This window comes from Biomphalaria glabrata, chromosome 6, assembly GCF_947242115.1.
Source record: "Biomphalaria glabrata chromosome 6, xgBioGlab47.1, whole genome shotgun sequence".
Classification (NCBI taxonomy): domain Eukaryota; kingdom Metazoa; phylum Mollusca; class Gastropoda; family Planorbidae; genus Biomphalaria; species Biomphalaria glabrata.
The window spans coordinates 21,481,905-21,508,691 of NC_074716.1; the positions used below are offsets into that span (position 1 = coordinate 21,481,905).

At 33.2% G+C, this 26,787-nt stretch overlaps 1 protein-coding gene across 8 annotated transcripts in view; it reads right to left on the minus strand.

The window, feature by feature from the left end:
- The window catches only part of LOC106057776 (uncharacterized), a 54,448-nt gene that overhangs the window by 20,254 nt on the left and 7,407 nt on the right, over positions 1-26,787 (minus strand). For 7 of the 8 annotated variants that reach the window (XM_056032794.1, XM_056032790.1, XM_056032793.1 and 4 more), the window contains exons 2-20: positions 25,766-25,960; positions 22,091-22,277; positions 21,921-21,995; positions 21,643-21,724; positions 21,447-21,522; positions 21,192-21,306; positions 20,572-20,669; positions 18,459-18,563; positions 17,972-18,053; positions 17,403-17,449; positions 16,881-17,015; positions 15,875-16,082; positions 14,694-14,809; positions 12,763-12,792; positions 3,676-12,193; positions 3,202-3,241; positions 2,746-3,001; positions 1,372-1,592; positions 750-875 (exon numbers count right to left, since the gene is read on the minus strand). In XM_056032794.1, coding sequence (XP_055888769.1) covers positions 750-875; positions 1,372-1,592; positions 2,746-3,001; positions 3,202-3,241; positions 3,676-12,193; positions 12,763-12,792; positions 14,694-14,809; positions 15,875-16,082; positions 16,881-17,015; positions 17,403-17,449; positions 17,972-18,053; positions 18,459-18,563; positions 20,572-20,669; positions 21,192-21,306; positions 21,447-21,522; positions 21,643-21,724; positions 21,921-21,995; positions 22,091-22,277; positions 25,766-25,904 — 10,656 coding nt within the window. In that variant the 5' untranslated portion in view covers positions 25,905-25,960. The remainder of the gene's footprint in view (positions 1-749; positions 876-1,371; positions 1,593-2,745; positions 3,002-3,201; positions 3,242-3,675; positions 12,194-12,762; positions 12,793-14,693; positions 14,810-15,874; positions 16,083-16,880; positions 17,016-17,402; positions 17,450-17,971; positions 18,054-18,458; positions 18,564-20,571; positions 20,670-21,191; positions 21,307-21,446; positions 21,523-21,642; positions 21,725-21,920; positions 21,996-22,090; positions 22,278-25,765; positions 25,961-26,787) is intronic. The other variant, XM_056032795.1, reaches the window with a different exon arrangement.

Genomic DNA, 26,787 nt, shown 5'->3' on the forward strand with positions numbered 1-26,787 from the left:
GTATTTTCAAAAAAGCTTCTGTTACTATGTTAAACACATAATTAAGTATTAAAATGCAAAATTTGAATACTCTAACAATAATACTTTCAGAAAAAAATCAATTACAAAATGGTCTTAATTTTGCCCATTGTAACCCAAAAAAGCCCGGTGGGGAAAATTTAGCAAATAAAATTTATTTTTTTCTTGTAATAATGACTATCTATACTTATAGTCATACTTTAAACATAATTTCATTGTAAAAAAACAGTAAATAAAAAAAAAGTTTCTGAAGGTAGACTACCCCCTTAATCCATGAACTTAAATTATCTTTGAAATCAGTTAAAATATAAACCATTTTATAATTTCATAAAAACAAAAATTGAAACAAGCAAAATAGAAAAAATCTTTTTTTAAAAAAAAAGAACAAAGCTTAACTCCACACGTAAAGCTATATCTATCAGCAATGCACAAGTTATTTCCATTATTCAATATCAAAATAATTAATTACCAATAATTAAGTGACTAATTCAGTATTTTTTGTGTGTTTAATAAGTCATGTTTTGTTAGGTACAATAAATAATTGTTTTAATTGTCAACTTGATCGGAGAAAGCCTGAGGGAGAAATAGCATTAACAATTATTTAAGGGGACTAAACCCAACAAATTTAGCCATATCTGTGAATACTGAAGAATTAGTTTCCCTTTCGATACAAAAAATAATTACTTTGGTATGTGAATTGTACCTTTAGTTATTAAGCACACAAATGTTACCTTGTGAAAAGATTTACTGTCCAGAAAATTGTTTTGTTCAACTTTAAAGTTAAAGGTGTTCAAAGGTGTTGGTCCATCTATTTGCGAGATTTCACCAACAGAGGGACTGACATTAAATGTGTGATGCTAAAATAGATTTATTAAAAGAAACATCTAAGAAAAAAATTTGAATAGTCATTTGTTTAACCTAATGATAAAAATGATGTTTTTTTTTGTTTTTTTTACTACTTTTGTTTTGTATTGTATTGAAATGGCTAGAATATTAGAGTACAGCCATAGGCTTTATTGAGAAGAAACTACTAATGTTCTCAATTCCTTAAGTTATTAGTTACTATAATACATCAGATTAGTGTCCTTTATGAGGCTTCATATAATGGTAAACATTTGATATACCACTAACTGTAATATAATATCCTAGTAATTGTATCTTGTACCTAGAGTAACACACTAAGATACTACAGATAATATCCTAGTAATTGTATCTTGTACCTGGAGTAACACACTAAGACACTACAGATAATATCCTAGTAATTGTATCTTGAGTAATACACTATGATATTACAAATAATGACATTTTAAAATTAAAGTTATTTAAATATCCATTATATAAGAAATGTGTCACCTGTGAAATATCAGGGTTGACTACTTTGTTCAAATTTTCTTTTCTGTCCTGTCTAGAAGAGATAGTATTATCATTAATAGGCTGTATTTGGAATGAATCTTCAAGACTCTGATTGATCTCACAAGATTTGGCATAGTTCAGATGTGATAAATGTGTGTCTGGGGGCGTTTGTCCAAGAGAATTTACGGCAGTTGATACAGGTGCAGAATTTCGAAGAGGTGCTGTTTTGAAAAATAGTAAAATGAAAATTGAAGCTGTCAAAATATTGCTAATATTCTGTCAGTAAAATATTTCACACTAGATCACTTTTGATCTACCTTTAGATAGTAAGATGATGAAATCTATTTATTTGTAGGACAATTATGAACAGAAGTGCAATCTCTAATTAAATTAATTTCATTACTCCAGCATCACAGAGCATATAGATCTGTCATTGCTAGACTCTGGAAGAAATCCTTCCATTTTATAAAGAGTAAAGAGACTTTTAGTCAGTGACAGATTTTATGACAGGCTAAGTAATGCATATTTTTCACACCAGCTACGTCTGTTGATTTGTCTCCATGCTATATATTGTTTATTTTGAGTGGAACCTCCCACCCCTCCTTTTTCTGCACTTCCAATAAAATGGCATTATTTTTCACAATCCCACTAACATACCTTTTTTTTCTTCTGTGAATTCTAGTATGTCACCTTTTCATTCTCTGGAAAACCTTTTTTTGCCCTTGACCTCACACATTTTAGCCAGTGAATTCTAGTTTTGTCTGATTCCACCCCTCTCCCTCCCAACCACAAGAAAAAATTTTGTCCTACATACAATATCAGACTTTTCTTTGGCTTCTGGATTCAATATTAAATAATATAATAGTCTTATTTTGTTTTTACCTGGAACACCCCCCTGCCAATCTTAAGATTTTTTTTTGCACCCAGCCCACTGTAAAGCTCTCTCTACATAGTTATGACCTTGAATTTTCATTTAAGCCTTTGTCCTTCCATTGAACAGTTCAATAGAGACACCACTATTCGCTAATCAGTTCTCAATTAATATGACTTCTTTTTATTTTGTCAGCTATAGATCTAGACTTTACAACAGAACTTTAGAGACACACCTTATACACACTTAAAAATTATGCTTTATATATATACAATACTGCCTTTTGGGAAATTACTGAAAATAAGGAATGCAGCCTTTTGCGGAATTACCAAAAATAAAATACAAAAGTTAAATAGTAAGCTTGCGTTTTTTCGCAATGGCATTCAAGAAGCAAATCTGTTGAAACCATTTTTTAGTGAACATTTAAGAGGTAAAGGTACCTGTGTATGAAATTTCATGTGAATTCATATGCTTAATATATAGATAGCTTATTCAAAAATTACCCCATGGCTCTTTTATTTTAGCATTGCTGGCAAGCCATCTCTGCACTTTAGATCTGAGTGGTGCTCCTTTCATAGGCATTAGTTTAATACATTCATTTCCAGACAAAAGTTTCCTATATTCTGACTCATGTGTCAAGTTCTTTAATGATTTTTTGAAAGTCTGAGATAGAAGTTTGTTGACACTCAAAAACTTGTTTTGCCACTCTGATATGCCAATTAACTGATAAAAAGTTGAGAAGGGAGGAAGTGCACTGATCTGAAAAATATGTTGAACATTTATTTCCCTTTTATATAGAAAGAAATCTTAGAACATCTTAAAAGTCAATACTAATGAACGAATAAATAGCTTGTGTGCATGTGTATGATGTTCATTAGATAAAACTTTACTTTAATGAAAGGGCTTGTTAATTTAAAAAGACATTAATGAATTTCTAATTATAGAATGTTATCCCTCACCCTGTTAGATTCCACTTTAAAAACTCTGCCCAGAAGTTCCCTACAATGATAAGACAATATATGTCAAGTTTTAAATTCAATTAAACAAAGAATAAATATTGGGATTTGTTTTTAAAATAAAATGTTAGACTTTGATAAAAGAAATTACTCTTGTTGATGTTAAGTCATACTTTTTTTTAAAATGAGGCAGAGGAGAATTTATTGTAAAAAAATATATAAATTCACATCAATATATTTGTGAAGCAGCTAAACTAGTGAGGTCAAGACCTGGGTTTCAAAAGCTTCTAGTTAATGATCTCATTTAATGTAATTAAAAGTGAAACACTTGTGTATATACGTTTGTTTCTATAGCATTAATTTTAAACAAATAGCAGTATAATAACAATGCAAGTACCATTTAGTAGTTGCAGCAATTAAATTGTAACTATTATAATTTATCTTGGTATTAAACTTACTAAAGAAGGCTATGCTTACTTGGGACAATTTGTCAAATCTTCATGATTACTGAAGAAAGGTTGTGCTGAATGAAGTTTGTGAAATCCATAGTCATGCAGATCATTCAAGACAGCTTGATAACTTGGAGGAGGTTTGGATGGGCAGATACATATTCTTGTAGCATTTTTCGACAATGGAGCATTTGTAGCTATTTGTACATCACTTTCAAAACCAGAGTTGACAGTGTTAGGAATCTTTTTCATTTCTGAACTCTTATTTGTTGGTGATATTTCAGTGGTAGATTTGCTCTGTCTAGCTGTATTGCCAGTGTCCATTGATTTTTTCTGTAGTACATCTGAAGGCTCTTCAACTAATTGTGCATTAGCTATATTTTGTGTGACTATAGTCTGTGAGACTTCAGTTGAGGGGGTGTAAACATGAAATGGACTTTGATAATTATCTAAAACCACATTGGTGTTTTCCATGTTTTTTGATATTGCACCACATCTGTTTATATTGGTATTTCTACAAGGCTTGTTCTGAGATAGATTTAATGGGCTTTGTAATACAAGTGAATTGTTTTGTTTTGATTCCATGTGAAAACAGTCACTTTCTGCTGAAGACATTGCCCTATTATCTATCTGAACATTACCATCATCAGTATAGATTTTTTTCTTGAACACTTCTGTGAAACTATTTTTAGTTTCATTCTTGGTAATGTCATAAATATTTTCTTTGTAATTCCTTGAGCTATTTTCTGCTGGATTGTTTTTTATTGTTAGCCATGGGTACCACAATGGCTTTGTCTTTTTATAAGGTGAGGTGAATTCAGGAGAGGTATAGAACATTTGTGGGTCAGCAGGAGACATGGGAGAAGTGGGAGTGATAGGGGAATAATTAGTATGGCATTTCTTACAGACACTGAGGTTGAGGGCACCCTGGGATGATGGTTTTTGCAGACAGGATAAGCAATTGTTTGAGTAGTTTTCTGAAACAGTAGTGGTGATAGGTGCAAGTTCTAGAACTGCTGATTTAGATGTGGTATCATTGAAATTGTCTCGGATTACAGTCTCATCACAAGTTATTGATATTCTTGGTATTGTTGCACTATGGGTGGACACTAAAGGTATAGTAGAATATTGTGATGAAGAACTGGAAACATCCTTATGAGATATTTCCACTGGCTCATCCTTTGTTATTAAATCTGCTGAAGTGGTCTGAGTATGGTGAATAGATTTATTCACATGACACTTTTCTTTAATTTCTTTCAGTGAAGTGGATTTGTCAGAAGCTGAGCATGGCTTAACAGATTTAGGGAATGGAGATTGAGTGTTAGCAAAAGCCTGTTCTTGAAATGAATTTTCTTTCATACTAGAGAGATCACATGTGTTCTTGCCCAATTTGATTGGTTTATTTCTGACAAGCTGATCTTGTTCCTTGTACTCATTTAAAGCAAAAACTGAAGTGGATGTTGATTTGATATTATTAATCAGAGACAATGGGGTACACAGGGCAGCACTGGAAGCATCTGAATTGATTAAGGATTTTGTGGATAAAGTTGATAGTTTATTTTGATTTGTAACAAGAGATAGACTATCATTTAAACAAGTTTTCACAGTGTGCTGAGACATGGATGAACAAGAAGCCATAGCAGTGTTGGAATCATCATGAGTTACACATTGAGAAGAGTCTTGATAATTGTTCTTATAAGAGTCCTCATTATTTAACTTCACAATGTCACTTATTGATAAAGTAGTACTTTTTACTTTAGCTCTTTTGCACGCAGGTGGTCGGAGCAGTGGCATGCTGTCTTTACTGTCAGAATCTAAAGAGTCCTCAGAAGTGGCAAGTCGCAAGATATCTTTCATTGAGAAAGAGGCACAGTTAACTTGGGCTCTTCTTGTTTCAAGAAGTTGGAGAGTATTTGCATTGCTAGAATCTTCATTAACTACTGGCTGGTCTGAATACTGCATAACATCTGTGGTATTTAATAATGTGCTAGATGGCATTGTAGAAGAGACAGAAGAAAGCCTGCTAAAAGGAAGAGGTCTACTTCCTAAATTGGATGCACCATTGCACCCAGGTTTTAAACTTCTGTTGAAATGCAGCAATCTTTCAGTATTTCTTTCAGTACCAGGAGTTTTCTTTTGATTAGAAGAAGATGGGGAGACCTCAACCTCAGGTGTTACCTGTGACATAGTTTCTAAAGGAGAAGCAGTACTGGTACTGTGTCGCACAGTGTCAACTGAGGACTCATAGTTTGATGCTTGCACTTCCATGAACTCACCACCTTGTGTGTCAGTAAGATTGGCTAACGTGGCCATATGAAGCAAACTTAAACTTTTCAAAAGCTTACCATCTCCTGGCTTCTTCTTTCTTCCTCTTGAAGAACGAGATTTTGTGGCAGTTTTCACTTGCTTATAGTCATCAGACAAAGAGCCTGCACATTTCTTTTTTAAATCAGTGAAATGTATGTTTTTACTTCTCTTGCCTTTTTTGTATTTCCTACTTTGTTCATAATCATCACTGCTTGAATTACTAGAGTCTGATGTGCTCAGCTCTTCAGGGTAAAAAACATATTTGATACGCTTCTTCTGTCGCAAACACTTATTTCTAGAATATGTAGTGTTTTCTGTTAGAGGAGAGACATCATCAGAGCTAACAGAATGATTCCTATTAGGGCTGTTTGTTTCTTTTAGGTTACCTTCCTTAGATATACCCGATTTAATGGTATCTATACTAGTTGATGTGTCTTTTATACTACTGTCAGCTGGATGATCCATGTTTACTACGGATTTTTTCTTTCTAGAATACAGTTTAATAGAATGAACTGGGATGCCAGTTTTAGGGTCAGTCATAATGGAAATTTTTGGAAAAGCAGTAACTTGAGACATGTCTTCAGAATCAGTTACTTGTATATCAGTGACTGACTTCTTGTCTGCAGAACATGCCTGGTAAGTTTCAAATACATCTGTCCTCTTGTCCTCCACCAGTGAATCAGATGAAAAGTTGTCTACATCATCAGATCTAAGTTCAGAAACTGTTTCAGAAGCTAGATACTTGTTTTCAGTTGCTTCTATGTGGGATGCTAAGTCGCAACCAAATTGCAGACTTTGATGGAATGGCACATGAAGTACAGAAGGTTCTTTAAGTCTAGTGTTGCAATTACTAAGATGTGTGGATAAAGGTGTGGAACACTTTATACTAACATCTTGGTCTTGGTAGTTGGACATTATAATAGTATCACCACTATCTGAATCTGAGGAGATATCTTCAAAAAAGGCCATCTGTCTTTTTAAGAAGTCATCTTTACCAGTTTTCTCCTTGTCACCATCAGGATTAGATGGTAGGTCATAGTTGGTTTTGATAAGACCAGATTCAGGAGACACTTGAATTTCATTCTGATCTGACTTTTGAACTAATTCATCTTTGTCACTTTCTACTAATACTTCCTCTTCTTCTGACAAGTCTGTATAACTTTTCATAGAATCTAATTGGGTCTCTTTCATCTCAACATGTTGTGCTATATGATGAATTGTTTCATAGACAACTTGTAATGCTGAAGGAGATATATCCATAAAAGATGTCTGACAACTTACTGGAGATTGTTTGGATGTTTCTGTGTCAATAAACTGAAAAGACTTGACATAGTCAAGATTTTGGTTGGAATTTCTAATTTTCTCTTTAATAATAACTGCATCAAGAAAATCATCTTCATCATCTGAACTGGAGGAGTAGTAATCACTGGTATGCCTCTTCATATTACCAAGTAATTTCATTTGGAAGCTTTTAAAAAAAGAGTGCTTCACTCCTTTAAAAAACATGTGATGTGAAGTACAATCTAAAGGATGCTGTGAATCTTTAGCTTCTTTGTGTCTTAAGTAACATTCTTGAAACTGACAAAAAAAGTTACCAGTAGTAGTAGTACTCCGATAATATTTTCGGACATTGTCATTAATGACTTTACTGTAAAAATGGGTTTTATTATTTTCAAAGAACTCATCACCTTGTTCAACACTTTCTGAATTTAACAAATTTTGACAAGTGCAATCTGGCAAACATGCTTTGTCCTTATCATATTGATAAATATTGTGGTCATTTTTACATGACTGACTAACTCCAAAATTTAACTGTGAAGTTATTGATGTGTTAGTACTGCCAAATCTTGGATGCAGATCAACTTCTGTTTTCCTCAAGCAATCTATTGGGACTCGTCTAACAATATCTTTACGAGCAAGATCTTCATAAATAGAGGCTTTTACTGTATCTTGAGGTCCTAACTCTACTTTGTTTATCTTAACTAACATGATTCGATCCCCTTTAAACTTTCCTATGATCACATAATGAATCCCTTCTTTTAAAACTTTCCTTCCTCTTTTCTTTTGTTGTTTTAATTTGTGGGTATAGACAGAAAGTTTCTTGGAAGCATTAAGATTGTTCTGCCAATTAATTCTCTGCTTCAAATTTCTCAAAATCCTTTTAGATTGCTGTTGCACAATTGGCTTCTTTTGTCTCAAAGTTTTGAGTGCATTTGTCTGAAATGGTGAGAAATGTTTGTAATGGTGGTATGAACACAAACTAGTGTGTTGATTAAACTCTAGTGAGTTAGTATTTCTTTTACTAGTATTTGCCAGACTACTAACTGGCTGAATAGTTGAATGGTAAGAAGACTTTACAGGTAATTTATTTGCTTTAGCTAGAAAGACACTTTCAGGTTCACTACTCAAATAGTTAGGATAAGATTTCTCTTCACCCCTCTTTGTTAACTTCTGAAGTAGAAATTGGTGTTTTTTACCTTTGATTCTTCTTCCCTTGTTCACTTGCCTATGGCTAGAATATTTAGAACAGTGACACTGCCTGGTACTTTGGGAAGGTTCATTCAAACTATCAGCTGCTAGGTTGCTGGCCAGAGTTTCAGCATGGCTATCAAATTTCCCTGCGTTCACCCGGTTATTGATAGTGGAGGTTACAGTGATTTCATCACTGTGGCCGATAACACATCCACTATCAATGCTGCTTGTTCCATGCTGGACCGGGGAACGCAAGTCGTTTTTTGACTCCGTCTGTGAATTATTGTAACATTCCTGAGCCTGCTGAGATGGGGACTGCTGCATGTGATGGTAATATGGCTGGTGCTGTTGTTGCTCACAGTAAGACTGCTGATAGTAATACTGTGACCTGGAATAATCCTGGCAACTAGTGTAGCTGCTTCCCTGAAGTTGAGGTGATGGTGTCTGAGATTGTACATTGTCTTTTTGATCAAAATTACCTCTGGGATGATATTGAAACTCACCAGGAACATTTTCAGAAGACATTGGACTATGAATTGGAAAAGTAGTACTATTGACATTGCCATGGTAGAAGAAGCCATAGTTCTGCTGCTGACTTAAGCCCATCCGTTGATCAGTATTAGCACTTAAGCTTCTGCTGAAGTTAAACCCTTGGCTTGTTCTAGATGAGGATGAATTTGATCTGACTCGAGAGTTGAGTTGACTGGCATGAAAAGAGCTGGGAGGGGCCACTTTATTTGGTGGAAAATCAGTATCAAAGTTTGATAAACTGTTTGTATCACTGACAGAATCACCTAAAGATTTGTCCACACTTACTGTAGGAATATTGAGATTTACTCTGTTGGTGGAACCATCAGTTGATGTTAAGTGTGGTTGGACTGGGAAAATTACTCTGTATTTAGCCAAATCCTCAGGACCCAGTTTGGATACTTTTACTATTTCTCTTCCAATTTTTAAAAGGCTATAACGTCTGGCATCCATGGGGTGCATTCTAACTAGGTTAAATTTGTGTTTTCTTGCCTCTTCTCCTAAGTGAAATTTCAATTTCTTGAAGACAGGAGTTGGGACATGAAAAGTGTAAGTGTAAGACAAATTAGGGCTCTGCCCAGGACTGTCATCATTTCCACATCTCTGTAAAAAACCTAACCTCTTTAGTCGACTTTGTTTTCCAAGGCATGGATGAATCACTTTTGGTGGATATATTACCTTTGGTTTATCAACATTTATATCACTATTATTCTTCTCTTCCAATTGTTCAGTAGTGTTATTTTTATTAGGTAGTTCAAAGGCAATGCTATTTCTGGTAGATGCTTCTAGAATGGTGTTGCTGTATCTGTTAGGGGGTTCAAGAGTGATGTTGCTGTGTCTATTAGGTGGTTCAAGAGTGGTTTTGCTGTGCTTGTTAGATGCTTCAAGAGTGGTATTTGTAAGTCTGTTAGGTAGTTCAAAATTGATGTTGCTGTGTCTGTTTGGTGGTTCAAGAGTGATATTGCTGGGTCTGTTAGATGGTTCAGGAGTGGTGTTGCTGTGTTTGTTTGGTGGTTCAAGAGTGATGAAGTCCTTTTGTTGAGTATAACTAACATCAGAAGTTTGTTTCATTATCTCTATGTCATTAGAAAAATCAGCCTGTGATGTCTTTGTCATCATATAGTTGTCTTCAGCTGATGTGTTCATGTCAGAAACAAGCTGGAAGAGACTAGACAGAGATGATTTATCATAACTTCCTGAAGTCACTGAGTTTCTAGTTATGTTCTGCCCTAAAGTAAAATTACTCTGAGAAGTACTCGCTGCATCAATATCAGGACTAACCAATGGTTGACTTTGATGGTAAGGAGACTTGGGAGGTTCTGAAATGTATGGTTTCTGCTGAAATGTGTTGGTTGTATCAGCTGGATAGCCACTATGAGAAGAGTCTACACTTTGCCATTGGTTAGTATCCCACTGATGTTGATGATACATCTGAGAGTAGCTCTGATCACTCCAGTGCTGTGGTGATTGTTGTAACCACCTACTACTCTGGTTATTAATACTTCCTGAAAATGAAGGATCATTATTAAATGGAAAGGAAATAGAATGAGCCCTTTCAGACCTTGGTTGAATGGGCATTGAAGGATTAGTGTTGAAACCTCCAGGCCCTGAAAATGTTGACAAACTAGTGCTTCTTGGGCGACTATTTTTTGATCCCATCTTTGCTTTTGAAGTATATTTTTTCTTAGGTTTGGGTAAATCTTGATTCATTATTGGCTTGTTTTTTTTAGTAGTTTCTTTGGTGTCTTTTTTGATGGTCATTCTGACAGTGGATTCTTCCATAAGAAGTTGCTGCATCATGGGAGTAGACGTATTAACCCCAATTGAAGAAGTGTTAATTTTAGAACAATTGGTGACAGATTCTTCACTCATATTGCCCAGCATTGTGTCACTTGAGTTTGACATATCTATACAGGTGGTTTTATCTCCTGAAAACTTGCTATTATCAATGGTACATGACTGAATATGACAAATATTGCTAGATGTCGCAAAATGTTTTAGCTCAGGATTAATTTTTTGAACTGAAGGATTAACAACAGGTGAAGAGTCACATGATAAGGATAAAAAATTCTTTGGCTTATTAGAGTCTAAATGAACTTGTGAATTTAAGCCTGTATGGCTATGCAGATCTGTAGAGGTAGAGTTATTTGAAACAGTAGTCTCTAGTTTAACTTTTGTTTCTAAATGTTCTGGTGCAGGTACTTTAGCTGAGCTACTAGCAGAAGATTCCATCTTCATCCCATGGTCACACTCTGACTTAGGGCATATTTTTGAAACAGCAGTGTCTTCTTTACTACATGTATCAACTGATTGTGCTTTCAAGTAGCTGCTCTGTGCAAGGCAGTTTGCTTCTAAGGACTGTGATGAAACATGGCTACCCAGCCATTTCTGTTGTAAAGGGTAGTTTTCTCCAAGCTCTGATGATGAGTATGAAGACATCTGTGAATTAGAAGACTGAAAGGTGTCACCTCTTGGTGATTGGTTAGGACTGCCAAGTTGAAAAGGTCTGAAAGTTTGAGCCTGGTCAACTTGAGGTAGCTGGTAAGACTGATAAGGCTTACTAGGTGCTGAGCCTAAGTAATGAGATGGGGAGTTGTAGGGATGTAGAGATGTTGGAGATTGGTATAATTGGGTTGCCTGGGAGGATGGTGGGGACTGGTATGGCATATGTACTGGGCTCTGGTAGCACTGCTGAAACTGTTGCTCCCTGGTCGGGGATGTATAATGTGGATACTGATATTGTGGAGAAGTATTACTAAATGAATGCTGTGGTGAGTACACATTGTGAGGTATTGATTGGCTTGTGGTTCTCTGAGAATATCCCGTTGGTAAAGTCTGCCTTTGATTCCAGTTTTGATAGTTTTGTGTTTGATTCCATCCCATGTATTCACCTGACCATGGAGAGGCTTGATTTGACCAGCCTGGCTGGCTCCATGTTTTATTTCCACTGTGACTGCTTTGGGAATTAGTCATTTTATTGTTAGACACTGAACTTTCAGAACTATCATTGAAGACTAAGCTATTATTTGTAACGACTCCAGAGCTAGATGAGGCATCAGAGCCATCACTATATGCTGTATATGAACTAGCATTGTTAGACAAAACAGAGCCAGACACTTCTTCCCCATCTCTACAAACAATGCTGGTAGTTTTTAAAAGAGCAGATGAAGGTTCAGAGCCATCAGAAACAACTGTATTGTCATCCTGCATTGGCTTTTGACTTTTACTGTTGTTTGAATCTGTAGAAAAGAATAATTTTAAGTTAGAAAAACTTACATTTTTAAAGTTACTTTTAATTACAGTTAAAATTTTTTAGTACATGTGTAACGGTATGTATATGTTACAGTTAAAGCAGACAATCAGTCATGCTATAGAATGCCCATATTAACTGCCATTTTTAGGTAAAGTAGCAAAAATCTTCATTATTTCATGCTAAGCCTTTTATAGAATGATTTGTACTATTTTAGGAAAATTATAAAGCATCAGAATTTGAATATTTTACAAATAAACTACCCCCAAATGAAAAAGAAATATAAAATGTAGAAAAGAATAGCTTAGGATTAAAAAGTCATTGTTTTATTTTGCCTTTTCATTGGTTCTATTGGTTTATTAAAGCTAATAAATTATTTAAAAGCAATGACTTATAATTATCAAAAGTAACAAGTTTTAGTAAAAAAAAAAAATATAATTTTGGTTAGTTTCAGTGTCTTATAATAGAAAATAAAATGCTTTATATATTTTAACTGTTAACAAATCAAAACAATAAAAAAAAAAAAAACAAGAGAAATTTCAACCAGTAATCAGTTACCTTCATTCATGCAACATAGGTAACAAATATCTATAAATCAAAGAAGAAAATATATCTTAGAATATCTTTACTGAGACAAAAGGATGCAGATGTATCATTTATTATTATTTGTTGCAGTACAAAAGGATTGAATGTCTATTTCAATTGTTTTCATTTTTTTTACCAAAGATGTTCACAATTTTGGATGTCTTATGTAACTCCTTAGACAATGTTGTCAATACTGGGGGACGGAACAACAACAGCATATTTCTAATCCTTTAAGTTTAAATAATTTTAAATGACAGCGATTTGAAAAACAATTCAGATTCTCTGTACCAAGCTAAAGTTGGTAAAAGGTGAAATCTGCCACATTGATAACAACTGAGAATCCCCATCTCCTTAATCTTCATCAAGAATAAAACCATCAAAGTATTTGCTGAATTGCAAAAGGATTTTATAGTCATTGGTCCATTTTCATTAATTAGCCTGTGCAGATGCTAAAAAAACAACTTCTGCATTCTTTGAAGATAAGATAACTTTTATTGATCCAATCAAATGGAAATTGGGATTGACTACAATTGACAACCTCAGCGTAACTACTGTAGAATAACAATTAAGATGCACAATATAGATGCAAATAGAAACGACATTCACACACTAAAAAACACATACACACTCATAACCAGCGTTTTATAAATAGACTTCTATGTATTTCTCGATGACGACAGAATGTTAATTTTTAATGTTGGTCATCCAGGGTCTATTATTACTGAATGTTTTAATTTTCTTCTTTGGTACAATCACGTTTTCACAGAACTTAACAGTTGTGGTAAGTTCATCTGTCTGGGCAGTTGTTTACAAACATGTCCCAATCTGTTTGCTAAAGACAACATTGTAGATGTAAAACAGTGTCGTCAGACCATGACTGGATGGACTGTACTTCAGAATTTGTTGTTTTTAAAACCGGTTTGTATATGGGTGTAAGATGGATCATTGTGTGGTATGACTCTCCGAGGAGAAATAACGATCGAGATGTGTAGGCCATTTTTATGTTCCTTTAACACATGTCCAAGGTTTTATTGTGCCTTGTGGGACAATTAACATATTGAGTATATGTTGGCAAGTGTTTAGCTAATGAAAGATGATTGAATTCTCCCATAACTAGTCGGGCAGCATTAGAACTTTTTGTCCCAATTATATGTACAATGTCTAGTATATGTTTTGTTGCTTTCTCTGTGTTGGCTGTGGGTGGTATATACACAAGTATGACGTAAAATTGTGTAAACTCTCTCCGCAGGTAGTATAGCCTGAGATTGCTACATAGTAGTTCAATATCCGACATACACACTTTAGTTTTGATTGAAATATTGTTGACACAACAGTACTGTTTATTGTCTGCACTTTCTGTGCTGCAGATTTCCATTAAGCACTTGTAACATGTTACGGAAATGAGGATTCTTCATAATCAATGTCTTTCCTGTTACTTTGGTTTCATACATGGATTAAAATGTAGTCAGTATTTTAAGCATTAAGCTGCCTATAAAACCTAATGGTCTGTTTTATTCATCTGTATTCCCGTTTATTTTCAAGAAGGTTCTCAGAAGAGTAAAATGTTCTCTTTTTGAACTGGACTCATTAGCTTCTGACATTTCCACGACTATTAGTTCATGGATATTTCATTCATGACAATTCGTTCACGCGACTAATTGCTCTCTGACAAATTGTTCACTGACAGTTGGGTCATGACAAATCCTTCACTGACAATTTGTTCAATGTCGAGAGAATGAACAGTCGTGTGAACAAATTGTTAGGGGATGATTCGTCTGTGAACCAAATGTCAGTGTCCCCCCTTCTGACCAACAAGAGTGAGCTTCATCAATGCACCTCACTCTGAGTGAGTAGTAAGTTGTTTTTATATTTATAATAGGTATACATTTAGGAAAAGTATTTACTTGGCATCCTATCAGAAGCTCCATCAAACTGGGGTAGAAGTTCCACCTCACTATCAGGATCTTCTTCAGGGTGAATTTCTACATCATATGAGAAATCCTGTGATTTACTCCTGAAGCTGAAGACAATACATTCAAAATATTTAATAAGCTCTATGAAAAACTATTAATGTGATTTGATTCTGTAGACATTACAAAATATATATACATACATACATAATACAATACATTTGTGGTCACTATAGTTAATCTAATCCATAGCACTTCTTTTCCATGCAATGATAGACAGACATTCAGGTAATGATTTAACAAAAAATGTCTTTAAAAATAGAATGCCATCAGACAGAAAGAAAAAAAAAGAGAATGTATTCACTGTCATAGTTTTGTAGTTTATAGAGATGACACTAGACCTATAAATAAAACACTTTCATGTCTCTGGAATATTTCCCCATTTTCTGATAGAATTATTTATTATATACATTTTGTGGTGCATTTTGTTAATCAGAAATTGTTTCTTGTATAAAAATAATTAGAGGGAAATAAATTTGCTTTTAAGATAATGCTAATTTAATTTTAGAAATAAAATATAAAGTGTATTTTGGTTTCAGTTTTCCAGATTTCTCATTCTCTAGAAAAATAGTAACAAACATGTTGTGTGATGTCTACAAGTTTCTCAGAGATTTTTTTTTGTATTTCTCTGAGCTCTTCTATTCTTGTTAGCTTATGTCACAGGAAATTATTTATGGTGCTTGCTGAGAAGAAAAAATCATTTCCCACCACTTATTGGACTTTCTGGTGTGATAACCATTTTAACAGCTTGGTCAGAACCATACATATGTAGGTTATACTCAGACTAGCATTGCTTTACCAAAACTATTTCTGCAGCTGGGAATGACAATGGAATTTATTTTTTTAATCCTGAATGCCATACACAATAAAAAGTTATTGTGTATCCAGTACTTGAATGGCTAGATATTTTTTCTGTTTACAATTATGAATAATTAAGAATTGTACCAATGACATTGCTAATGGTACAAAATGAACAACTTTTCAGAAAGCAGACACTATAAAAAAATATATGGAGCTAGTTGCAAGTATTACTCTATTATGAAAGGATTGTTTGCTTTAAGTGATGTATCATATAATAAATGTACAACTTGTAACCACTAAAAGTCATGAAATACCCCAATAATTCAGTGAAACTAGCTTCTTCTGCTTTTTGCATCAATTGAGTCTCAGCTTCATCCTCCTTCTCATCTTGTTCAGTCAACAATATGCTGTTATTGATTATGCTGTCTTGTTCTTCTAAAGAAGCTATCTGACTTGGCAGTAGTGAAACAGATTCATCAAGCAGTGAGGCTAAGATATTGGTAACACTTATGTCTTGAGAGTCTGAAATGGTCAATTCAGAACAAAATTTGAGTGAGTTTTTATACCATACAAAAAGGTAACAATAGCATAACATATAGCAAGGTTACAAAGATATTTTGTGTGGAAACACAAACTCAAAATCGGCCCATGAAGTGGTCCACTCAGAAAGGTAAAAAGGCAGCTTTCAATATTTTCAGCAAGAATATCAGAAGGCATGAGCTAAAAACTATCAACAACCACAACCCTATATCTGACAATACAAAAAGAAGCTGTGTACGTATTGAAAGTTGGTACGTATTGAAAGTTTTGCCAATATTATATTATATTATTAGGTAGACTCATGTCATGATACCACATAATATGGATATATGAGCTTGTATATTAATATTATTAATACATTGTTTATTTTCATATGTATTGAATGAATTGATGATTAAAAAGATATGGTTCATTGTGAACCTGGCTTGTCTGATGTTATTGAATGATTTGAAACTTTTCCCTTTGCTTAAATCTTTAAATTGTTTTTATTGGCGGTACATTGCACTAATGTATACTTTTTATACCTTTATAATATAAAAAAAGCTTAAAAAATCATAATTTCCTGGGTGGATGCTCTCGATCTAAGCTAGACATGATTATAGGAAAGTTTAAGAAACTACTTCAAGCATCCATAAACAACCTGATGATTCATAACACACTAGGCTTATGCTGTTGACACACACGGTAAGACTGATTGGGTTAACATAACTAATATTAATTTAAAGACCTGCAATATATTTCTAAGACACCAGAAGAGTGAAGTTGGAAAGTTGAGTTCACCTGATTGTGTTCTTTGACTTTTAGTGAAACTTTGGCTAGAAGAAACAATTCTATTGATAAGCACTGCATCAATAACTGGACACTCATCATTAGGGGCATCTGACTGTGATGAACTAGTAGAAGCAATGTGTGAATCTGATTTAAAAAAAAAAAAAAAGTGAATTAGAATACATACAAATAAAAAATATGTATTCACAATTTTGAGTTTAAATATAGTTGCTGTCACCTTTACTGTTACCCAGTTAGTTATTATGCATAATCTAATGAAAAATGTTAGTTGTTGCCTATGATACTAAAAGTTTTCATACTTACTAAATGCAATTTGAAAATCAGTCAAAAAAAAAAAAAGCAAACAAAAAAAGATGTCACCATTTCTTTAGTTTTATATTTAATACGGAAAATGTCTAAAATCTTTTTTTTTTAACTTATTAAGTCCACATCTTAGTAATTTCTTGCCAGCTAATTCGACAGAAAATAAACTAAATTATAGTCTTCATATAATGCTAAGACAACAGAATGTACCTTCACTTGATTGATTGATAGATGAAAGTTGAGACGGCTGTCTTGGTCTACAATAAAAATGAAAAAAAAAATGTTTTAGATATTACATATTACTAATACTTTTTTTGTTAATTGATGTTTGTTTTTTTAAACTTCCAACAACAATATTTTAAAGCAATATTTTCTTGCCATTTTAACACATTAGTACCTTTAATGATAGGATGCATAACAAGGTACACTATATTTTAATTTCATATAAGAGCCTGTCATGTTTCAGAACAAAAACTAGAATAGCTCTCCCTTTCATCCTTATGAAAAAATTTTTTAATGAATAAACCAACACCCCAGCAAATAATGCCTACCTAGGAAATTGAGTATTTTTAAGCTTGTTTTTATTTTTAAGATATTAAAAATTAAAAGTATATATTTTTTCAATTTATTTTTTTTTTTAAAGAGTTACCTCTCTTTGCTTTAGCTTTAAGTGTAGCTTTTTCAAACTGCAAATAAGCGCCTGACATGTTAAACCAGTGATAAAAACAAAAATTTAAAAGAAGTCAATTACATTACAATTACATTATATATATACATACCTCAAAGTTAACTGTTGGCTAACAATTTCCTGAAATCTTTCTAAAAGTTTCCTTTCACTATTTGAAATAACTATATTTGCATCTGAAATTAAAAACAATGAAAGTGAGAAACTATCAAAAGTAATAAAGTAATTTGGTAAATGTGTATATTAAAAATAGAAAAGAAGCTATCAAGCATGCCAACAATGTTAAAAATCTAGAACCAAGAACTGTAGTGACATAAATGCAGGCCAAAACAATTTCAAATGTACACATTTTATATCATATTACATTACACATAATTATGCATAGATAATGGTAAATTGGTTAAGTGTTAGGCTTGCCAACTTACTGAAAAATGTGTTGAATGGAATTCCTATTAATAAGGAATAAGACAAATCTAAAGCAGATTTATATGCATATTGAACTAAATTTTTAAGGTAAAAAACTTTTAAAGTGTAGATTAAAATCAATTTCTAATGGTTTGTATTTGTTTTAATTTAATTACCTTGTTCTCGATTAGAATCTTGAGATATCATTTCAACATTTGTTTTTTCTTTGACATTTTCCCATAAAGCAGCTAGCCCTTGATTGACACAAATAGAGTCTGGATCTGAAAATTACATCCAATTCTAATGTAAAATGTTTAATACAGGGTTAGTAGCACTTTTCCATGACAAAATTTTAGGAGGTTTTTTAAGGATGAAATGTATGATATATGTGTGTGTTTCCCATCCGTTTGTGTTGTACATAGTAAAACATACATAAAACTAAGCATTTATCAAATCAGTTATTGTTATTTGATTTTAAAAATAATAAATATCTTGCCAATATGCCACAGAAACAATGTTATCAGCTGTGGTATGTCCACAGAAAATGTAATGAAAGTTATCTTTTAATCAAGTAACAACTTGACTGTCATCCCAAAACCTCAAACAACCATTTTTTTTTTCAAAGATTTATTTAAAAACATTATGAATGGTTGCTTTTCCATTTTTTAAAATAAGAAACATTCTTAGAGATGCTTTCATAATGTGTATTCTCTGTGATGGAAATGTACATTATTAATTCCTATGTGTATCTTATAGATACTAGAGACATGGTGTGCATTTGAGGTAATGTTTTATTCTTTTATTAGCTAACTTAAATCCTTCTCATAAACAGAGCCAGTAATATATGGGGCAATATATGTCTATTCGAATGTTTAGTTGACATTTGCTTACTAAAAAATGACTTTTGGAGGGGGGGGGGGGGGGATATTCGCGTTTTTTTTCCTAGCAGAATCTTTTTCAACCATATAGTTTCCCTGGCTTTTAAGAGTGAAATAATTTTTACGGACTTTTCACAGCTGTATGCAAAATATTTTCAGTAAATCTACAGTAGATCTAGACTCTTGATCTTAGTCACTAAAATGCGCTGACTTTTCACGGCTGTGAGACAATTTTCTTCACTGAATTTACAGTAGATCTAGACTCTAGATCTAAGTCACTGAAATTTGCAGACTTTTCAGGGCTGTGAGAGAAATATCTTCACTATATATATTCTAGTGATTTAGCATACATCTAGAGTCTAGATCAAAGTCAAGAAAATTCGCGGACTTTTCACTGCTGTTTGAATATATTCTTCACTAAATTTACAGAAGATCTAGACTCTAAAGCTAATTTGCTAAAATTCGCAGACTTTAACTCTAAGTCACTAAATTTTGCAGACTTTTCACAGCTGTGTGAGAATTATCTTCACTAGGTTCTAGTGATTTCGAGTAAATCTAGAGTCTAGATATAAGTCACTAAAATTCGCAGACTTTTTACGGCTGTGTGCGAATTATCTTCACTGGATCTAGATCCAGATCTAAGTCACTAAATTTGCGGGCTTTTCACTTCTTTGTGCTAATTATCTTCACTAGACTCAAAGTGATTTAGCGTAAATCTAGAATCTAGCGTATTTCTAGAGTAATCTAGACATTAGATGTATCGAGATCATTAAATTGACTAAAATTCACTGATTTTTCATGCGAATTATCTTCACTAGATCTAACTTAGATCTAAATCTAGATACTATTATTAGATACTAGCTAGATCTAGAAGATTTACCGACTTTCCACACGAAGTCACTGTTACACTTACAAGAAGAAGATTTTAGGTGAGGGAGGGCTCGGAGGGGTGTAGCCTACAAATTAGTCTGGTAATTGCTCTAATTATAGACAATAGTCACTACAGACTAGATCTAGCGCGTCTTTAGTGGTAACAATAAATGGAAACAAACATTTCTACGCTGCCTTCAGAAAAATACTGGCAGGTGAAATGCTTGCTTGAGCCAAGGCCATCTTCAATCACGAGGTTGCGCTTCACAAGTGGGTGAAAAGCGGTGTAGACGCGTCAGTGGTCAACTCATTAACACAGCCAGCCCAAGGTCATGCGATCAGAATGCCTAGTTACACAAAATTTTAGGAGACTTTCGGCAAATTTTAGGAGAATTTTAGGATTTTAGGAGACTTTTAATTTTTTAGGAGATTTTAGGATTTTTTAGGAGCGCTACAAACCCTGTTAATAGTATTTTTTAGGTTAAATTTTTTTAAAAATTTTGCTATGACTTTTTAAATAGTTAATGAAAAAACAACTTACTATTAAGATCTTGCTTGTTAATTATGTCCGCAGCTACTACATCTACTTCTAATTCACAAGTACTCTGCCGTACAACACAGTCTGGTAAGTAAAGTTCTCTGTATATAAAAAAAAATTATCTTAAAAAAAAAAATTAATATTATACAAAATTCTTAATTTAATATATCAATTTAAAAAAAAAAGAGTATCAGTAAAATCTGGTTCATATTGCTTTGAATGAATTCCTTAAGTCAAAAAAAAAATCTACTTAAGACAAAACAGTTGTATTTGTAATCTGAAAAAAATTAATGTTATGGATAAAACTTGATTCATTATTGTAAAGTAGGTTTGCTTTTAGACCTTGTGATCAATGAGGCAGATGATGTAAAGCCCATCTATTTCTATGGCGTAGTTATGAATGTGTGCAAAACTAATGTCAGATACCTATTCAAGTTTGGTGGACTCTGAGGCACTTCAAGATCTGAATTTGAGACCACTCAGCCCAAAAGCTAGGTGCTTTACTACTCACCACAGTCATAGTCAACAGTTAGTAGTCATAAATTAAGAAATACCATATATTTTGTGTCAATTAAAAAGCAATAACCAGCACTAGATATAATAATTGAAATAGTTATACTTACTCTGGAACATTTTTTGTGTGCCATATTCTGTACAAACTAGATGGTGGAGACTGTTTTGTGATGTCAGATTCCAACCAAGATATTTTTTTCTTATTTAAGTTTTTATCCAATGACACTATAAGTATAATAATTTAAAAAAAAAAATCATCCCATTAATGACATGAATATTTTCTAAACTAAAAGTTTTGTGCTGTTGTTTTTTTATAAGTATGTGACACAAGTTAGGATCCCTTTAGTTAAAAAAGAAAATCATACCTGTAATAGGCTTTCTAAATTTCAGAGCCCCAACTGATACAAAGTTCATTCCATAAAGATTGTAATCAATGAAAACCTGAAATAACATTCATTAGCAATGCTTTTTATCCAAGATGATTATTGAAACAAAACTACACAAAGTCTGAATGCAAATTCTTTTTTATATTAGTTTTATAGACATCTGTATTCTTAATACCTGTAGTGGATATGATATGTGTGAATTGTGAGGCTGATAGGGTTTATTCATAACAGCTCCAGCCAGAAGTAATTCTGATGCTCTAAAATAGAATAATATTTGTTTACAGAGACAGTAATGAGAGTTGTATTTTTCTTGTTAACAAGATATTAATTAGCTATTTCTATGTAATTTTCTCAAATTAGCTTATTATTATTTTTAATTTTTGCTTAAAAAAGTATAAAAAGCTTATGAATGAGATTTTTTTAAAAAATGCATTACATATACTTGGTACTTACTTTTTTATATTATTTGGATTGTAGAAATATATCTTGAGAAACTGCTCTTCACCTGCATGGTACCCATAAATTGGGCTAAAGAAATATTACAATATTTAATATATAATATGAACAGGTGTGTTAAATGAAAAAAATATTTGTGTTTTAGCAAACTATTTTTTTATACTTACATCCCAGAAACAACTGATATTTTGTAAACATGTTGAAAATTACAATTTGAAGAACCATTAGCTATATTTAAGGCTCTATCAAGACTTGTGGCAAACTGTCTCAGAAAGCGATCTTCTGGTTGCGTTCCACCGTAGGGTACATATAGGTAAGGAAAAGCTCCATGAATATGCATGCATGTTTTCTGACCTTTGAATTTGCATTAAAAAAAAAAAAAAAACAACATTAGAAATGCATGTAAAAATAAAAAAAAAAGCAAATAGAAGCAATTATACATTATGACATTCACATTGGCCAATTCATTAGTCTATTGAGGCACCACACAAGAATTGTCGATCAACTTTCTCCATTCCTCTCGGTCTTTTGCCTTGGATAGAAACATACCTCTTTAAATGGAAGGCCTTTCCATTATTTTATGTTGTCACGCCTTCCCAACATTTTCTCTGTCTGCCTCTTCTTCTTTTTCCTGGTACTGTTCCCTGAATAAAGGTCTTTGCAAGCTCCAAAGTCCTTATAATATGTCCATAGACTTTTAGTTTGCATTTTTTAAATTTTTTTTTTGTTTACAAAAATTGTTTGTGATGTGGTCTTTAAATGTGATATCACAGATATATCTAGGATCCTTCTATAGCATCTCAATTCCATTGTTAGGATCCTCCTTTCTAGCTCTGCAGTGAGCTTCCAAGACTCACAAGCACATAAGAATGTGGCTATGACCAGCAAAGGCATCAGTCTGATTTTGGTGTTGATATCTATTTTTTGACATTATTTATCAAATTATTCTAGTAGCCTCTAAGCCAGTGTTTCTCAAACTGTGTGCCGCCGAAGATTTACAGATGTGCCGCGGGAGTTTTCGGAACGCCATACGTGCAGCGTTACACAGGTCTACCTAATATTAAATTTTTATTTTACATTGCGATGACATCCACACTTGTAACGACCAGTAATAGTAGTCTGCACTCTCCTATTTTCTCTGCCTTGCTAAATCGGATCGCTCGATTTCGACGGAAATGGTTGTTAGCCATTTCGGTTATTAAATTTTCCACTATACTTTTATTATTATAATGACTGAAATGTAGGCCGCCTAAGCAGACGCACAGCAATTTTGAACTGGTAACGATAATAATAAGCGATGCGTTTCATGTAAATTTTTTAGGCTAATAATAACAAATTATCAATAAGCATTATTCATCGTTATCCATGGAGAAATACGTTTGCAAGAATGAAACTGCGAAAGTGTCAACTGAAAAGCAAGGAACCAAACGAAGGTACAAAGAAGAATACATCGGATATGGTTTCATATCTTCTGGACCTGAAGATGCTCCATTGCCTCTGTATGATTTGCAATGCAACTCTGTCGAATGAGGCGCTTGTTCGAAGCAAATTGAAGAGACACTTGGAAACAAAACATCCAGCTTTAAAAACGCAACCGAAGGAATACTTTGAAAACATCAGGGCTAAACAAAATAAACAAGCTAAGAAACTTACGAACTACCTAAAGCTGCCAGAAAAGGGATTGATTGCAAGTTATAATGTTGCTCAGTTATTAGCAAAGCGCAAGAACGCACACACAGAGGCTGCATCTGTCTTTGCACCAGCTTTAGCAAGGATGTTGAAACTATTCTAGGACCAGATGCCGCCGAAAAAGTTAAGAAAGTTCTTTTGTCAAATTATACTATCTGCAGACTTATCGTCAGATTTACAAGATGAAATTTGCGAACATTTCGACGCGACTGACGATGAAGTGTCTCTGCTGTGGTTTCTTCAAGTTGATAAATCCACTGACTTAGTGGAAAAGCCCAGCTGCTAGCTTTTATTCGGTTCATAAAGGATGAAAAATGTGTCAACGAATTCTTATTTTGCAAAGACTTACAAACTACGACCAAAGGCGAAGATTTTTTCAATATATTGAACGAAAACATTTTGCTTTTCAAACTACAGTGGAAAAACTGTGTCAGCATTTGCACCGATGGCTGTCCTTCCATGCAGGGAATTAGAAAGGGATTTGTCACTCTTGTGCGTCGAGAAAATCCAAATGTATTAGTTGTTCACTGCATGATCTACAGAGAAGCTCTTGCCTTCAAATCTTTGCCGAAAGATTTGATGTCTGTTCTGGATCAAGTGATTGAAATTGTAAACTTCATCAAATCTCGACCTCTTGCATTCCGACTTTTCTCTCAGCTCTGTGAAGCTATGGATTCAAACTACAAATGCCTCCTGTATCACACTAACGTTTGTTGGCTCTCCATGTGGAAAAATGTTAAAGCGTGTCGTCCAACTCAAGCCTGAGCTAATTTCATTCTTGGAGGCTGAAAAAAAAATACTTTGGATTTTCTATTCATGACAAGATCTGGTGGGTTAAGGTGACATTTCTCCCTGATTTATTTGACAAATTAAATTCATTGAATTTAATTCTTCAAGGACCATCACTGCATCCTCAAAACTGAAGTCACTTGGTGAAAAATTGTCTTTGTGGCAAAGTAAGACCTCGAAAGGAGTCTTCGACTGCTTTCCTACTTACAATGAATGTGCTTCAACTAAAGAAATCACCCCCAAAATTCTGAACTCTTTGACACTCCTGCAGTCAGCATTTCAACAATACTTCCCAACAGTTAAAAGTCTTGAATATGGATGGGTCAGCTATCCATTTGGGAACAATGAAGCTACAAATCTTACAACTGAAGAAGAAGAGCAGCTCATTGACTTAAAAAAATGATGCAGTTCTTAAGTTAAATTTTGCTGTTTCTACAGCTGTATGTTTTGGATTTCAATCAACAAGTTATATCCTACAATCAGTTTATATCTTCATGGTTTTGTGAATTTGAATTTTCAGTACTGACTGAAATCAAGTCTAAGAAAAGAGAGAGACTTCTTACAATAGATGATGAAATGCGAGTTTGTCTATCGACTTTGGAGTCTCAATTAGATCGCATATATTTCCTCTAAAAAACAGGCACACCTTTCACATTGAATGTAATACTTAAAAACAGGTCAAATAATTTCATTTTATTATAAAACAACTGTTGTTCATCCTAGTGTGCTGCAAAATTTTAGTAGTTTTTTTACTATGCCAGCAGACAAAAAAGTTTGAGAAACACTGCTCTAAGCAAATTTAGGTATAAATCTATATACAGTCATAGAAAATACAGTGACATTATTTCTGTGATTGTTTTTCACATTCTTTGTTAATCATAAAATTTTAAATGTTACATACGAGCAGCTCTGGCAGTGTGAGGAGTGAGATATAAAGACAACGCCCAAAAAAATTTAAACCAAAATCAAGAGTAGACTCTATAGCAAGGTATCAAAACAATATATATAACATTCTTTAAACATTGAAGAAAACCAAAAATTTAATGCACCCACACACATATAAACATCTATATCTATTTTCCTAAATATAAAAAAAATACTCATGAAAGACTTAAATCATTCCAGCATGTAACAAACTGTACATGAAATGCAGCAATCCTAAAAATTAACACAGCATTAAGTTAAATAAGACATTCTATACATATATATAATATATATTATTATATATCCCGAAGAAACACATATATATATATATGTATATATAGTAAACTATAATCCTTACTAATTTCTATATTGAGATTTTAAAAGTTTTGTTTTTTAAAATTGTGAAGACCATATATCTACAAAATGAGGAAATTTCTAACCTGCTGGTGTAGATCCAAATATTTGGAGCACAGGAATTTTTTTTACTGATGAATCTCGGAATTCTGAGTGCACTATATCTAGACCTTTTATAGGCGGAGCCAGGTAATAGTTTGTTGCCACTATACGAAGCGAAAACATGCTGAAGCTATCCAGTCACACTAGAAAATTGAAATACATCTGTTCCAAGCTGAAACCTAAATGAAAATTTTATAAAGAACAATTTTAAAAAAATAATAAAAATTTAGAATAGAAAATGGATTTTTAACAGCTCTTTTGTTTGTACAGAAAAAAAAATGTTAAGAATGAGAAGATTCATTACTTAAATGTTTAATGACTATTCATTGTGACTAACATTTAGATATCACGTCAAGATCTAGGCATACATCATATATATGAATTCTAGTCTAGATTATACATTTATATCTATATTTGGAAGTCTCAATCTGTTTCAACTTTATGAAAAATCCAACCACCTTTACTTTTCCCCAACTAATGTCAGGAAACTCATTATTATTAGAGTTGTGTGGACTATGGGGGTACTCTAAAAATCCAGAAATTCGAATTCAGTTTTCACCTGGATTCAAAACTGAGATTCCCTCAATTTGGAAGCCTAGCACTTTACCACTCAACCACTACACCCCTTTTCCTATCCAACATTATCTTAATTGTATTTTATAGACATTAGTTCACTGCAGCAGTAATTCTTTTTATTTTTCAGTCTTTAAGTCTGAACTCTTTCAACTTTACAGATGACAGACGTTCTTTCTCAGCAGAAGATAATTATAGTAAAGCTGCGGTTTCACACCTTTAACCCTTGCCAATTTTTAAGTTTGAATTTTTGTATCTCTGTAGTGGCTTAACCTAGGAAAAAACAAAGTATCTATAAAATCTTTTTCTATCTGTATAGATATATTGTAATGAATTCCTATGCATAATTAAAAAACCACAAGCTTCAGAAATATTTAACAGCTAATCAACATATGCCATGGAACTGTGAGAAGATGGACCTTATATTGGTGAA